This window comes from Diaphorina citri, unplaced genomic scaffold, assembly GCF_000475195.1.
Source record: "Diaphorina citri unplaced genomic scaffold, Diaci psyllid genome assembly version 1.1 scaffold983, whole genome shotgun sequence".
In the NCBI taxonomy this organism is placed as follows: Eukaryota; Metazoa; Arthropoda; class Insecta; order Hemiptera; family Psyllidae; genus Diaphorina; species Diaphorina citri.
The window spans coordinates 98,982-115,822 of record NW_007378414.1 but is presented as its reverse complement, the minus strand read 5'-3'; the positions used below and the strand labels follow the sequence as shown (position 1 = coordinate 115,822).

The window sequence follows — 16,841 nt, the reverse complement described above, 5'->3', positions numbered from 1 at the left end:
TGTCCCAAATTAGATACTCTTTTGGCTGAAGAACCTGAGAACAGTTCTGGAAAATTACCACTGAACTGTTCAGTTCAGGGTAGCTGTCAATAAAGTCAGTATACCTAGCAAGGATGTTCGCCGATATTTGAAACACATGAGAAATTACCAAGATTATCTCGTCCAATAACAACCATATGGATGTGGAGAAGGGAGTCAACCATACTGTAAGTTTCTGATATATCCAATTTCTAAGGCCATTTTAAGAGTTCTTTTGCAAAAGACGTAAAAGAATCAACCCAATGTCCTTCAGTCGCAACTGCAGACTTTTGCAGAGTCTGTGGAGGACCAGAACCAAGGTGAATCTTCGGGCAGCGTCCCTCCAAGTCCTGTACCAGAACCAAGAATCCCCAAGGGAACTGAATCCAGAATTCCCAGGGGTACTGAATCCAGAATTCCTAGAGTCCCTGAATCCAGTGAAAGCAAGATAAACGTAAAACGCGACTTCCCCTCTTTCACGTTGTATGTAGGTAGTCGCCAAGCTTCTTAGACCGATTTGATCCGGGAGTAAGCAGCTTTTGCCTCTCAAGACTTGCTCCACAGTTGTGCCATCTTTTGAGGAATGCCCTGTCAATTTTGTTGCTACTTCTCGAGTTAGCTCTAACTGCTAGTTCTTGAGTTCCCACGTTCCCAGTTTTTGGATTGAGAAAACTCGAATTGTATCTTATATTCCGAAGACTTTTCATCCCATTTTAGTTTTTATAGTCACCAATAATTTCCCCCCCCCCCTGGAATGTAACTGATTTGATCAACAATTTTCATTTCTCCGGTTAACACAACTGGCATGTGCAATGAATAAAATCTTTGTTTGCCTTTAGATTTATTAACAACAGTGCATAAATCACCCTTAGGTCCCACCATTCCAACTCTACTGCTACAAATGATTGGACGTTTAATCTTCCATAGAGTAGATATATTTACCTAATACTTCAATAGTTGGGCTTTTTAGAACTGGCGATTTTTGTCTCGTAATAGACAAAAAAGACCGACCGAATTCCGAAGCTAGTACCTACTTACGCGAGAAAAATCGCCCTTAGTCTTTAGTTAAATTAGAGAATGTTAGTTTAATTTTAGAAAGCGATATTCTAGATTGCTCGATCAATGATTGTGTTGTATGTCTTTAGTGTAGCATCAATAGAAAAGAATCTTTCAGATTTAAACTCACCTCTTACCTTACCTACATTATTTAGGTTGGTGCTACTTAAACACCGTAAGAAAAATATTGAGGCTAACGTACATAGTTACCTTCCAAGTCCAGTTGACTTAAGATTGTGAGCTAGCTTCCAACTGGGGTGGAGTTATTCCGAGTTAACTTTACTTGGCAAGCCGACAATTAACTGTGAACAAAGAGGGGAAGATGCAGCAGAAAAAGGCTGCAAAATTATGATGACCTATTTCTTATAGATTCCTTTTCTCTTTTTAGTCATATCCTGGAACTATAAATAACAAGGTATGTGAGTAGGTAGTACCTAAGTAGAGCTAGGTACTATACTAGTCCATTTTTTATTTATTTTTTAAAATAACTTACTAGGAATTGACAGCGCTGTGTAGTATCGATCAAATTTGGGAAGGGAATATTAATTTTAGACATTGCTTTCTCTTAGATAAATGACAATGACAACGTCCCCCATTTTAATGTAAGGTACATAAATGACAAAGACTTTTAACTTTCAATGAATTACTGGAACAACCCTTGTAATTACTTGTTTAATCACGTCCTCTTCCACTTTCACCTCCAGAATATCAACGAAGAAGGCAAGTTCCGTCCGAAACACTCTCTCTCCTCCCATGACTTCACCTCCGTTCCGGCTACCAAGATTATGGAGCAATTCTTTTCCCTAAAATTCTCTTATAACCTCACTCTACATATTTAACTATATTCCCTGAATTCTCTTTCTCCCCACAGTGGTTCGTTGCCGGTATCCAGTGCAGAGAACTCCAAAGTTGATGACGCTTCCCCCTCCATCGACCCTATCAGCAGAGTCCAAGGTGTTTCTAGTGACCATGAACATAGCGCCTCCCCTGATAGGAGGGTCCAGTTCGAAATTGGTAAATCTAAAGCCTGCCACTTACTATCAGGTAGACCTGATCAGGTGTCAGGTATACCTGATAGAATCCGTTTTACCTGATAAAAGAGTGTGCTCATCAGGTATCAGGTAGACCTGACAGACAGGTCTTTTCAGTTGTACCTGTCAGGTCTACCTGTTAGTGAATGCACACTAGAGAAACTCTTTTCATTGCCCAAATGGTCACCCATCGTCATACTAACCACGGGCAAAGTTCCTTAACTTTAGTGATCCATCGGAAACGGGTTCATTCCAAGTGTTGTCGCCGCTGGCTATAATGGTGTGATATAACGTTTGGCGTCTCGATAAGCCTAGACTCATGCTGAATATAAATGGCAAATTTTCTAACACAGATGTAGGTACCCTAAGGCGAAGTATAGGGCATAGGGCATTTACATTACGTACGTATAGCCCTGAGGAGGCTTAATATTTTGCTTATGGAGTCATTATAAGCCCATCTTTCACATAAAATATGGCTTCATACACAACATGACATTAGGAATCAATATTGAACTTTGCCAAACAAAAATACAAATCCCTACCTACCCTATACATAAATTAATATACAACTTACAATGTGTATATCTGTACAGGTAACGCCACGCGCTGGAGCTTTTATCTACCACCTAAATTGTTGTGTGGTCAAATTTTTAAATAAGCTTATACCTAAGCCTCGGATGGGATTGAAGCCGCTTACTCGTAACCCTCAACTGGGATTGAAGCCGAGCCCTCCTGTTTACCAGGCAAGAGCTTTGATCTCTCAGAAACGTCCTAACTTTACCTAATAAAACTGTTCGTAGTATCAAAGGAGTTAATCAAAATGGTCTACGTCTTGTTTCAGATGGCCAAAGTGATGAATCCACCAATCTGTCCCCGGTATCAGAACACTCCGCCGATACGCGGATCTGGACTACCATGAGATCGGTCGATCTATATCGACGCTCATGTCAAACAAGGTGAGCTCAAACTAGGTAGTTTTTGTAGAAGCTGATGGCACTTAGTACACATATCTGTGTAGTATGATAATGGTGGTTATTTATGCAGCTTTTTAAAATTTCCAGGACTTCTCTTGTTCTTTTAATTTTTAAAATTCTTATGGATTCTCAGAATATTACTACTGTTGAATTAATGGGACTGCCTTTGACAGTCTTTCTCTCTCTCTCTCTCTCCCTCCTTCCCTCCCTCCCTCTGTAGTGGATATTTTGCACCACAGTCTACACTATAGCCGACTTGTTTGGCGTATTTTTTTAGATGCGGCACCTGTTCTTAACTAATCCTTACTATTCTATGTACTGAACATTCAACACCAGCCCCTCTCCCTCTCCCTCTCTCTCTCTCTCTCCCTCCCTCCCTCCCTCTGTAGTGAATATTTTGCACTACAGTCTACACCTACACTATAGCCGACTTGTTTGGCGTATTTTTTAGATGCGGCACCCGTTCTTAACTAATCCTTACTATTCTATGTACTAAACATTCAACACTAAACGACTAGACATAATATTATTTCCTTGTTCCGTGCGCAGGACTTCCACAACATCGCCTACAAGGCGATGGAGAGGCGCGATCTGCTGAGTGCCATCAACGAGTTCCTAGACTGCTCCATAGTGCTTCCTCCGGGTGACTGGGAGAGAAAAGCGCTGCTCCCGTTCCGAGAACTCAAGGCGAAGAATGAGGCCATCCGAAGGCGACAGTCCCGAACTCAGGACGCCGCGGAGGCTCAGAAATGTAAGTATCGCACATTTCTTCTGCTGGTGTTCAGGGGTTTCAAAATGAAAGTACACCTATTCAGGGGTTTCAAATGAAAGGACACCTAATCAGGGGTTTCAAAATGAAAGGACACCTTTTCAGAGATTTCAAAATGAAAGGACAACTTTTTAGGGTCTTGACGGAGGACTCAGTATAGAGGACCTTTTTAGGGGTATCAAAATGAAAGGACACCTATTCTAGTTGTAAAGACTGAAGACATCTAAGAAAGTTATTCTGTTTGGTGGTAATTTTATCATTTCTTTTCACCCTCTCGTCTGGTTTATCCTGGAAGAACCAAGCTTACCAATCCGTCTTACTGGAAGGTTTAGGGTCCTTATCTTACGAGAAGCTTAAAGGTTATAGATAGAGACGATCAATGGTTACTTTGTGTTTGAACAAATTTTTTTTACCCACTCAAGACTTAGCTCTCGATAAAGAACGCTAATTCTTAACCTATTTCACTCGTGGTTCGAGATCACAAAACTCAAACTTCTTGTATATGATCCAAGTTCTGGTCCCAACTCACCTTGTCTTGATTTCCCACAGTACTCCTCCTGGGTGAAGACGGGGACAAGAAGCCCCCCGGGGACGATCCTTTACGGCGAACTCGTAAACCGTTCGGGGGCCTCATCAACGACATTAAGCGACGCTTTCCATTCTACGCGTCTGACATCACGGACGGCATTAACTGTCAGTGCATTGCCGCCTCTATCTTCATGTACTTCGCTGCGCTCTCTGGTGCCATTACTTTTGGTGGTCTCATGGGTGAGTAGTGTTTAGTCTAACTAAAGTGAAGTACTGTTGAATTTGGATATGGAAAAAACAGGGCAAAGAGTCCCAGTTCTAAAGTTCAATATTAGATTGCTCTAATGGTGTTGGTGATTCAATTCTAATGAAGATATAGTCTGTCTGCCTACCAATCAAATACCTAAATATCCAAGCAGCGGCAGCGTCCACACTTTTTCACTTCAGTAAAGTCCTTTTCTTTTATCTTACCTACTGTATATGGGTTCCAACCTCCAACATCGAACGACTCGGTGTAAACGTTGCTTAACACATAGCTACACGGCCGGTTAGGCCACCGGTGGTAGAACAATCGCAAGTCCTAGTGGGAAACATGTAGGTAACAAAATCACCGCGCCGCGGGTCGGTCGTGTATGTTTTAAAGAGCTAGCGAATCTCGCAACTTCACTGATAGGTCGGGATCTCGATCAACATGACGTGACTATGTTTAACTGTTTCTTTTAACTTATACTCTATTCCCACTTTGTTCTACTTAAGCGACGCTTTCCATTCTACGCGTCTGACATCACGGACGGCATTAACTGTCAGTGCATTGCCGCCTCTATCTTCATGTACTTCGCAGCGCTCTCTGGTGCCATCACTTTTGGTGGTCTTATGGGTGAGTACTTGAGTAGTCTTTGGTCTAACTAAAGTGTAGTGTCGTCGAATTTGGATGTGGGAAAAGTTTCTCGATTTCTCTGGTAGGTAGGGATTCTTGGTCAGCAACACGTGATATTGTAGGACTGTTTCTCCTAAAAGCTGAAAGTCCTCAAGCTCATATGCAACAACCAAGTTCTCCTTATCAATCTTCGCACTGTTCTAATCAGAAACCGACCGCGACGACGAGAATCTTTACCTATTCCCATTTTGTTCCATAGCGGACAAAACCAACAACCTGGTCGGAATCTCAGAAACGCTCCTCGCCACCTGTATCTCGGGCGTACTGTTCGCTCTCCTTGCCGGACAGCCCCTCATCATCATCGGCACCACAGGACCCCTCATGCTATTCGACGAGAGTCTCTACAACTTCTGCAAGACCAACAACATCGAGTATCTCACCATGCGAGTGTATATAGGGATCTGGATATTGATCATAGCCCTCCTGGTGGCTCTTATAGAGGGGAGTGTGTTTGTGAAGATCTTCACGCGGTTCACGGAGGAGATCTTTTCCTCTCTTATATCCTTGTTGTATATCTTTGAGAGCGTCGGCAAACTGTTCACGGTAAGTTGGAAGTTTAGTCTGGTCCTCCACAGACTCTGCAAAAGTCTGCAGTTGCGACTGAAGGACATTGGGTTGAAATTGAAGCATATGGACGTTGATTAATGACAAACCAACATGTTCTTCGAAAACTAACTTTTGTTGGACACAAGTCTTTCGGTACCTAGGTTTCTAATAATACAATCAACTAATAATTATTAAGAATCATTAACGGTAGGTTACAGGTCTCTCATAATACCATCAACTAATGATCAAGAAAGTGTAGAGGTAGAACATGCTACAAAAGTTAAAAAATATCGCCTCATAAAAATTGGTAAACCTATACTAGTCTAAGGAGTAAATGCTAAAAGAGTTGGAAAGACGTCAGACCAATGTACTTTTTTTACTGATTCAATATCGACTTCTCCTAAATAGGTCACTACTCCCTTATTATTCTGATCTCAGGTGGTCGCTAATCATCTAATCAATCTAATGTAAATTCACAAGTCATCAGAAATTCTTGATGTCGCTAGGTACTACCTAATCTCAAATGTCACAGTGATCGCTATTGGACACTACCCTGCGAACTTATTCTGTTATCGCATGGCCGCTACTGGTCGCTACTCACCTGCAGACTAGTGTAGCTACTCGTGTTCCTTCTCATGAACCGAAACCGCTCATGGTCATGCACATGTCGATGTTTGAGTAGCAGCGCGCGCATAACAGTGTGTCGATCATCTGGTCCTATCAACTCGTCTGTCACCATCTGTTCGACCACCCTGTATGCCACGCCTGGTAGATCCTTCTCTTCCAGGTCCAAGAGTATCACACCTGTAGGAGGGAAGGATAAATAATTTGATGAAATCAATTAAATCTCTAGGAGCGCCGTCAAACTTTCTCGTCTTGACGGGGCTTAATAGGTTCAAGTGATGCATAAGAAGACGAGAGATATCTCGGCTCTTTGAGAAATTTACGAAACAAGGTTTTATCTCGCGTCGTTTCGAGTGCATCACAAGTTACTATTGTGTAGCTAATAACCAATCTGAGTGGTGTAAAAATATTGTGTAGCTATGTCCACTTTTCTTCTCTCAGAACATGCTTAGATTACTTAGAGACAGAGGTTACCAATTATTGTATCGCTTTCTCATAAGATTGAAGAGGCAGTTGTTAGAAAAGTCTTTTGGGGGGCAAGTATTTGACGAACACAATCCTATTTCAGTCGTGTTGACTGCTGAACAGCATGGTGTAAAATTCGGGATATTTGTACTTTGGAGATCATTTATTTAAGATCAATCTAAGATTGAGCTATTATACTTAATACACAGTTCAATCCAGAACTGAAGCCAACTACGACTTCGTAAAAAGCGGTCTATGAACATCCTTTTTAACTCTCGTTTCTGTGTGCCCCTTCCTCCAGGTATTCAAAAAGCACCCCCTCATGTCCCTTCAGGAGTATTGCTCCCCCAACCTCACCGCCTCCACCATGATGAGAAGTCCTGTGTCTTCCGCCCTTCTGGCACCTCAACGAGATCTCAACTTCTCCGATAGTGAAAGGTAATCTCAAGTTCTGTACGTAAAATACGTAAATAATTATTGTAGAAAAATACTGGGATGCTCGGGGAAGAAAGACCTAGTAGTCAATATCTCCTGCATTTGTAAAAGACAAAAACAACATACATATTTGTAGCAATCGCAGTTTGCTGCCGACTTTTCCCGGCCCCTGTCGGGCTGGGTGAGGTTACTGTAAGGAGACGGTTACTTTGCAGCCGAATAAAAGCCTCGTCACAAAAAACCTTCGCAGTTCCTCACTCAATCAGTAATGGTAAAACCACTTGTATGGTGTAGAAGTGTTTAGTATTACAAGAGTACTTATACTCTTGGAACAATAATAAAGAGTCTAATAAAGAAGTCCGGGTTTGTTTTCAGCAATTTCACTAACCAGATGGCCACAATATCCCCAATATTACTCGAGACCCTTCCTCTACCCACCAAGGAGAACCAGCCCAATACAGCTCTCTTCTGTACGGTTCTAGCATTGGGCACTTTCCTTATTGCCCTATATCTGAGGCACTTCCGGAACAGCAAGTTCTTGGGACGAAGTGTAAGTATACGGAGCTTTGGTTGTGTAATTCTGTAAGCATCAGTATATGGGCAGATAATTCAACAACAGGTAAAGGACCAGAAGAATCTTTGGACCAAAATATAGCATTTCGGGAACAACTGGTGGATCTTAGATGGTGAGCAGTAAAAATGCTGCTTTCATCGACTTGGAAAAGGCATGTGACGGAGTACCCACATGATTGAGTATCTGTTTCGAGGCTTGGGGGAAAAATAGTCCTAAAGGATCTGGGTTAATCTTCTACGAATCTATGAGTACCTGGTTGCCTAGTGAAGGGAAATCAAATACCTACATAAAAACTTGCTTAGGTGCTCGGCGGGGTTCAAGGAACAGTCCTAGCCCCTAGGTTGGCAGTATAAAAAAGGTACAATAGAACCTTGATTATTTCAACTAATTCAGACCGGGGGTAGTTGAAATGGTCGAGGTTGAAATGATCACTTTCTATTATCTTTTCCTCTGATAAGATAGGATATCCTTTGAAAGATAGAAAAAAAACAATGGATTTTCGAGTTGAAATAAAGGAAGTTAAAACAATCGAGGTTCTACTGTATATTCCCCTCTGAATTCCAGGCAAGACGAGCTCTAGGGGACTTCGGAGTCCCTATCGCTATCATCGTGATGGTTAGCCTGGATTATGTAGTCCCCACGTACACCGAGAAGCTCAAGGTCCCTGAAGGGCTCTCCCCGTCCAACCCAAGGGTGAAACACCCGTCACGAAAAACCTCAGCAGTTATAAAGTGGCGGCATTTTATAAAAACGGAACTCTATCAAAGGCCAAAGACAAATCAAGAAAAGTCGTATCTTCCTATCGGAATTTCCAATCTTCTGAAGCTCGTTTCAACCTCCTTCGGCTTGATAGCGCCTGTACTGAACCTAGGAAATCCAATACGGTGCGCCATCGTTTTCGAAAGGAAAATTCAACTCATAGCTACAAAAAAGTCGACCCATTTCTGGAACGACTTAAGATTTGATGATGAGCTACAAAAAAGTGTTCTCACCTCATGAGGACTGTGGTCATAGGTTTTCTTCGCTTTGACCAGAATCCCAAGGGGCATCACGTTAACCACACTGTCTCGCTTACCCATCGACACTGAATTTGACTTGGTGCTGAACCTTCTCTTGCCTTTTGCTATGCCGTACCTGTGACCTGAAACCAGACGCGAAGTTGAGCGTTAGAATTGGGGCAATAAGGAAGCCGACTGTTGGCACGGTCACTGGTTACTCTGGCCAGACAAGAGGCAGTAGTTTTGTTTCAAGAACATGGCTTAAACGGACTGTTGATGGTGTCTAGTTATGTAGATTGCTTACAACACTGAAGAAAGCCGTCTCAGTATTAGAAAAGCATCTTGTTGGGTTGTTGGATATAAACAGTAAAAATAGAGTGGTCTTACGAGGGTAGTCAGTCTTAAACCGCTCTGATCAACATTTGACAGAAATTACGGAGTATTGGGGTTTGGGCTTTATGGTTGGGCAAATTATTTGCTCTTTACTCTGTAGACACTATATACGAGTAGATGGACTATAATCCTTTAACATTAAGTTATAACCCCCGGGTCCTAGAGAAAAATCTTAGGCGCCTACTTCTTTTTATTTTCTCAGCTACTTACTCATCAAGTCATCCGTGTCAACTTCCTGTAACGCCTCCTCCAGAGGGACACTCATCTTTCTTTTCTCCAGGATGGATAGAACGGATGCCCCTGCCTTCTTCTTCCAGATGGCATCTTCCTGAAGACTGTATTTCCTGTCTTTGGCCCTGGGGAACAGGAATAATAGGAATGTAGACGAAGGGAACTTGGGCTTGGGACTAACTAGTCGTTGGGACTTGGGATTGGGACTAAGCAGTCGTTGACAATCGGGTAACAAGGTACCTAATATTCTGATGATAATCTTATCAATTTCAGCAAATGTCGACTATTCTAGTTCTCGAAAGTAGATCCAGATATCAATGTTGTCCCAAATTAGATACTCTTTTGGCTGAAGAACCTGAGAACAGTTCTGGAAAATTACCACTGAACTGTTCAGTTCAGTTCAGTTCAGGGTAGCTGTCAATAAAGTCAGTATAGCAAGGATGTTCGCCGATATTTTGAAACACATAAGAAATTGACAAAAAAGTATAATTGACTGGGCTCTTGGGCTCCCCATTTTTCCCGAACTTACTTCTTCCGGAAGTGTTTCTTTTCGGATGGCAAATCTGCAGGTACCAAATCTGCGGAGTGTTCTGATACCGGGGACAGATTGGTGGATTCATCACTATGGCCATCTGAAACAAGACGTAGACCATTTTGATTAAGTCCTTTGATACTACGAACAGTTTTATTAGGTAAAGTTAGGACGTTTCTGAGAGATCAAAGCTTTTGCCTGGTAAACAGGAGGGCTCGGCTTCAATTGAGGGTTACGAGGAAGCGGCTTCAATCCCAGCCGAGGCTTAGGTTTATGCTTATTTAAAAAAATTGACCACATAATATATGTAGCTCTAGGGGTTAGGTGGTAGATAAAAGCTCCAGCGTTACCTGTACAGATATACACATTGTAAGTTGTATATTAATTTATGTATAGGGTAGGTAGGGATTCGTATTTTTGTTTGGCAAAGTTCAATATTGATTCCTAATGTCATGTTGTATATGAAGCCATATTTTATGTGAAAGATGGGCTCATAATGACTCCATAAGCAAAATATTAAGCCTCCTCAGGGCTATACGTACGTTAAGTAAATGCCCTATGCCCTATACTTCGCCTTAGGGTACCTACATCTGTGTTAGAAAATTTGCCATTTATGTATATTCAGCACGAGTCTAGGCTTATCGAGACGCCAAACGTTATATCACACCATTATAGCCAGCGGCGACAGCACTTGGAATGAACCAGTTTCCGATGGATCACTAAAGTTAAGGAACGTTGCCCGTGGTTAGCATGACGATGGGTGACCATTTGGGCAATGAAAAAAGAGTTTCTCTAGTGTGCATTCACTAACAGGTAGACCTGACAGGTACAACTGAAAAGACCTGCCTGTCAGGTCTACCTGATACCTGATGAGCACACTCTTTTATCAGGTAAAACTGATTCTATCAGGTATACCTGACACCTGATCAGGTCTACCTGATAGTAAGTGGCTGGCCTTAGACTTACCGATTTCGAACTGGACCCTCCTATCAGGGGAGGCGCTATGTTCATGGTCACTAGGAACACCTTGGACTCTGCTGATAGGGTCGATGGAGGGGGAAGCGTCATCAACTTTGGAGTTCTCTGCACTGGATACCGGCAACGAACCACTGTGTGAAGAAAGAGAATTCAGGGAATATAGTTAAATATGTAGAGTGAGGTTATAAGAGAATTTTAGGGAAAATAATTACTCCTTGTGGGGCCTATTCAGGAATCAGGTTTATGGGGGAGCAGATTCCAAAAGCCGCATGGAACAATCATACCGAAATCCTAATATACCATACTATTACCATACACAGTGTGTTACATTTCTGACTTTCACCTTTAAAGTACAACACCACCGCTTTCAAGAATTGGTCAGTCGTCCGTCACGAAATCGATCGTATGCACGCTTGCAGTCTAACAATTTTTCGACCCTGCGAGAATTGAACCTAGGGCTTCCGCATGTTTACAGTGACTACAAAGATACAAGATGAATGCGTCATGGGAACTGAGCAGCTTTATGACCGCCCCTCAAGCTCAGACCATTCACCATCTGTTCGACCACCCTGTATGCCACGCCTGGTAGATCCTTCTCTTCCAGGTCCAAGAGTATCACACCTGTAGGAGGGAAGGATGAATAATTTGATGAAATCAATTAAATCTCTAGAAGCGCCGTCAAACTTTCTCGTCTTGACGGGGTGGAGCGCTGCCGCGCTCTTTAAAGGTGTTGACTGTTGAAGTTGAAAAGACTGGGTATTTCTAGCCTACCTCAAAAACTATTTATCTAAGGCCAGCCATTCACTCAGGTAGACCTGATAGAGTCCGGTCTACCTGATAGTGTGTGCTCATCAGGTATCAATTAGACCTAGCATTCGGACCTTTTTAGCCGTACCTGTCAGGTCTACCTGTCAAGAGTAATTAATATAAGACCTATGGGTAGCTCAGATAACTTCAGCAACTCTTGTCTGAAAAAAAAAGTCTCTAAGTGCCTTTTCTATCCTCAATCCTACTCACCAGTTTCCAAGCACCTCCTGAGATTGAGCAGCGAGTGGAAGGACAGGGATGCCACATGGGGTCTCCCCCACCTGTCTGCCCCCTCCTCTACATCCTCCTCGTATTTGATCCACCGAGCTGTCTCCTTCCATTCCCTCTCCTCCCCTACTCCGTACAGCTCGTCCAGTTGTACAAACACCTAATGGGAGGGACAGAGAGAAGTCAAATCAATCAGTCGATCAATCAATCAGTCGATCAATCAATCGATCCATCAACCAACCAAATTATGGACAAAGAAGAGCTCCTTGTGGTAAAGCAGTGTTCCTTCACAACTTTTGTGGGTATCACAGCATTAATAGAGTGTGTGTAATCAATTTCCATATTTCAATAATGAAGGGTGAAACACCCGTCACGAAAAACCTCAGCAGTTATAAAGTGGCGGCATTTTATAAAAACGGAACTCTATCAAAGGCCAAAGACAAATCAAGAAAAGTCGTATCTTCCTATCGGAATTTCCAATCTTCTGAAGCTCGTTTCAACCTCCTTCGGCTTGATAGCGCCTGTACTGAACCTAGGAAATCCAATACGGTGCGCCATCGTTTTCGAAAGGAAAATTCAACTCATAGCTACAAAAAAGTCGACCCATTTCTGGAACGACTTAAGATTTGATGATGAGCTACAAAAAAGTGTTCTCACCTCATGAGGACTGTGGTCATAGGTTTTCTTCGCTTTGACCAGAATCCCAAGGGGCATCACGTTTACCACACTGTCTCGCTTACCCATCGACACTGAATTTGACTTGGTGCTGAACCTTCTCTTGCCTTTTGCTATGCCGTACCTGTGACCTGAAACCAGACGCGAAGTTGAGCGTTAGAATTGGGGCAATAAGGAAGCCGACTGTTGGCACGGTCACTGGTTACTCTGGCCAGACAAGAGGCAGTAGTTTTGTTTCAAGAACATGGCTTAAACGGACTGTTGATGGTGTCTAGTTATGTAGATTGCTTACAACACTGAAGAAAGCCGTCTCAGTATTAGAAAAGCATCTTGTTGGGTTGTTGGATATAAACAGTAAAAATAGAGTGGTCTTACGAGGGTAGTCAGTCTTAAACCGCTCTGATCAACATTTGACAGAAATTACGGAGTATTGGGGTTTGGGCTTTATGGTTGGGCAAATTATTTGCTCTTTACTCTGTAGACACTATATACGAGTAGATGGACTATAATCCTTTAACATTAAGTTATAACCCCCGGGTCCTAGAGAAAAATCTTAGGCGCCTACTTCTTTTTATTTTCTCAGCTACTTACTCATCAAGTCATCCGTGTCAACTTCCTGTAACGCCTCCTCCAGAGGGACACTCATCTTTCTTTTCTCCAGGATGGATAGAACGGATGCCCCTGCCTTCTTCTTCCAGATGGCATCTTCCTGAAGACTGTATTTTCTGTCTTTGGCCCTGGGGAACAGGAATAATAGGAATGTAGACGAGAAGGGAACTTGGGACTAACTAGTCGTTGGGACTTGGGATTGGGACTAAGCAGTCGTTGACAACCGGGTAACAATGTACCTAATATTCTGATGATAATCTTATTAACTTCAGCAAATGTCGACCATTCTAGTTCTCGAAAGTAGATCCAGATATCAAAGTTGTCCCAAATTAGATACTCTTTTGGCTGAAGAACCTGAGAACAGTTCTGGAGAATTACCACTGACTGTTCAGTTCAGGGTAGCTGTCAATAAAGTCAGTATAGCAAGGATGTTCGCCGATATTTGAAACACATAAGAAATTGACAAGAGAGGGAGAGGGAGAGGGGGAGGGAGAGAGGGAGAGGGGGAGAGAGAGAGAGACTGTCAAAGGCAGTCCCATTAATTCAACAGTTAGTAATATTCTGAGAATCCATAAGAATTTTAAAATTTAAAAGAACAAGAGAAGTCCTGGAAATTTTAAAAAGCTGCAAAAATAACCACCATTATCATACTACACAGATATGTGTATTAAGTGCTATCAGTTTCTACAAAAACTACCTAGTTTGAGCTCACCTTGTTTGACATGAGCGTCGATATAGATCGACCGATCTCATGGTAGTCCAGATCCGCGTTCTTAGGTCCGAGCAGTATAAACAGGAATCGGACAGGAATGCTGACCTCCGTAATAGACGGCAGCATGATACCTTCAGACAACCGAACGAAAGCAATGGTAGGCTGCTCGAGAAATTCGACAGCACCTACAAGGACTGTAGTTGCTTCGGCTCCCTCGGGTATGCGTTTGAAGATGCTCTCCTTCTGAGCCCGCTTAGCGATGTCTTCGGCCGAGGAGAAGTAGGTTTCTTCTTTCTTGTCCTGAAAGGTGAAAGTTGTCAGGGAATAATTAGGCTTTTGAAAGAGTGTTACTATTTTATTTTATTTTTATTTTTTTTTTTTTTAGGGAATTCAGGCTTTTGCCAGAGTGTTACCTATTAAAAATAAACTTCCTTAGGTTTTGACTAAGAACTAGTCAGAAGTCTGACCCTCATAAATTAAAGATTAAAGAGGAGCGTATTATACCGTTTAGACTGCGAAAGTATAAGGATCTTTCAGTTCTGTACTGGCACTATTGGCAGTATAAATAACCTAAAATAAAAAGGCAGTAAAAATAAAAAGGTCTTCTATTTCTTTTGGATACCTATACTCGTAACTGAGGTCTTTCTCGTTCTTTTACGTCTTTTGCAAAAGAACTCTTAAAATGGTCCTACGTCTGTCACATCGTCTTAACGAGTTTCCGAAAAAGCTTGAGACCTAGGCCTGTCACCTGTCAGACCATCTGAGCGTGAATGGCATCGCACCGTCTTATGTGTGTGGCGGAAAAAGCCTGAGATCTAGGTCTGTCAGACCTGGACCGCGGTCTCTCAGACGGTCTGAGAGTGAGTGGCGGGCATAGATTCCACCTCATGACTCACAGGCTCTCTACTTAAGGACTTACTCAGGGGGGGAATGATAATCACAGGTAGGGGGACTGGAGAGGGACACACTGTCGGAATCCGTGCCTGGTGGGGACTTTCGCCTCTCTTGTCCCGGTTCCTGAAACATGAAAGTCCGAACTGATGGCTACAATGATTTGTCTAAACCGATCCAAACTTGATTGAGTGGGGATGAAACAAATAGAAACAAGTGTTTGGGATCATCTGAGAGACGTCTCAGACCGCGGTCTGTCAGACCTTCTGAGTTCTGAGGGTCAGTGGCTGGCAAACAAGTGGTTGCGTGGAAGAGCTCCTTTGTGCTCGCCACTCACTCTGAGACCGCGATCTGTCAGACAACCTGAGAGTGAGTGCCTAAAATAAAGTGGGGGAAAAATGATGCCGTTGTCTGTTTACTCGTACGTTTACAGAATTTATTAGCGCTGATTTTTCTTTTTAATTTTCATTTATAATGGGCTCAGGACTCGAACCTGACTGAAAACAATAAATATTAAGGAGGTACTTACATCTGATAGGTGGGTACAAAGATTTATCACACTAAATGGAAACAACGCAACGTAGCCTACCTATTTTCTACTTTGTTCGAATTTACGTAATAAGTAGGTACCTAGGTAACTGACGAAAATCTCGTTACGTCTACTAGAAGCTACTACTAACTAGCATCTAAGTTTGAATGGTAGTAAATAATACTAACTATTTTATTTATTTAGTTTGATTTAGTTTGATAGCGTCTCTTTTCGAAGAACAATCAAAGTATTCCAGAAAATCAATCTTGATTACAAACTGCTACGTTCGGAAGTAGCAAAACATACTCAAAATTATACCTACTTCACGATTAAGTATACATATAGGGTACCCAATACCCGTATTAATAGAATTACATCACCTAAGTGGGTACTCTAAACTCCTTATAAATCAATAGAGAGGTCCTTATAAATTGATAGTCCAGGTAAATACCTACTCTAATTGAATGACATTCCTCAAGTATCAGATTTACAGTCATATTGAGTATGCTTTTTACTTTAGATACCTAGTTACCTAATACTTTCTAGGGTTTCTTCTGAAAATCAATTGAAGAATGAAATTCAGGGCCAAGTTCAACCTGCCTTACTTCCATCCCACGTAATTACCTAGGTACTAGGGATGCCCGGATAGGAATTTCTCCTCAAAAAAGCTTCCTTTTATGTCAGCCCAGTCAGCCTGCAACGTAAGGCGTCTGTCTTGTAAGCGGTCGCGGAGCCGATTCCCACCCGGGGCGAAGTTTATCCTAAACAGATACGGTTCGTTCTTAGAACGGCTGGCTTTCGCCTAAACTGCCCTTCTCTCTTATCAGGTAGACCTGACAGGGCGGACCTTGTCAGCCGTGCCTGTCAGGTCTATCTGATAGTCTGTGTGCTCAACATTACAGAATACGGTTCGTTCTTAGAACGGCTGGCTTTCGCCTAAACTGCCCTTCTCTCTTATCAGGTATCAGGTAGACCTGACAGGGCGGACCTTTTCAGCCGTGCCTGTCAGGTCTATCTGATAGTCTGTGTGCTCAACATTACAGGTGTCAGGTCTACCTGTGAGTGTTCATCAGATATCAGGTAGAGAGTGGCTGGCCTTAGACAACTAGAATAAAGTTTGATATTTACCTCACTCAGGTTGGACTTGTGTGATTTGGGCGAGTGTTTTTTCATGGAGCGATTATGTTGGGATTTGATGGGGATGTGCATGTGTGGGTAGTTCTTCTTCCTGTGATCTGAAACAGCGAAATAAAACAGAGAAAAATAAACTAGTTATCTATTGAACAGAAAAGGTCCCTTCT

At 42.4% G+C, this 16,841-nt stretch overlaps 1 protein-coding gene and 1 long non-coding RNA gene across 2 annotated transcripts in view; both read left to right on the top strand.

Annotated features, from left to right (window-relative positions):
- The first annotated feature begins 299 nt into the window (after positions 1–299).
- LOC113469194 lies at positions 300–1,864 on the top strand. The gene is made up of 3 exons (XR_003392686.1): positions 300–472; positions 1,463–1,489; positions 1,779–1,864. It is a non-coding gene; the product is annotated as an uncharacterized LOC113469194 (long non-coding RNA).
- A 122-nt stretch (positions 1,865–1,986) lies between these two features.
- LOC108252909 (anion exchange protein 2-like) overlaps positions 1,987–16,841 on the top strand; it is a 22,421-nt gene continuing 7,566 nt past the window's right edge. Inside the window, exons 1-9 of the mRNA XM_026826714.1 lie at positions 1,987–2,072; positions 2,989–3,061; positions 3,629–3,830; positions 4,398–4,616; positions 5,513–5,856; positions 7,250–7,386; positions 7,759–7,933; positions 8,522–8,661; positions 14,186–14,399. Coding sequence (XP_026682515.1) covers positions 1,987–2,072; positions 2,989–3,061; positions 3,629–3,830; positions 4,398–4,616; positions 5,513–5,856; positions 7,250–7,386; positions 7,759–7,933; positions 8,522–8,661; positions 14,186–14,399 — 1,590 coding nt within the window. The remainder of the gene's footprint in view (positions 2,073–2,988; positions 3,062–3,628; positions 3,831–4,397; positions 4,617–5,512; positions 5,857–7,249; positions 7,387–7,758; positions 7,934–8,521; positions 8,662–14,185; positions 14,400–16,841) is intronic.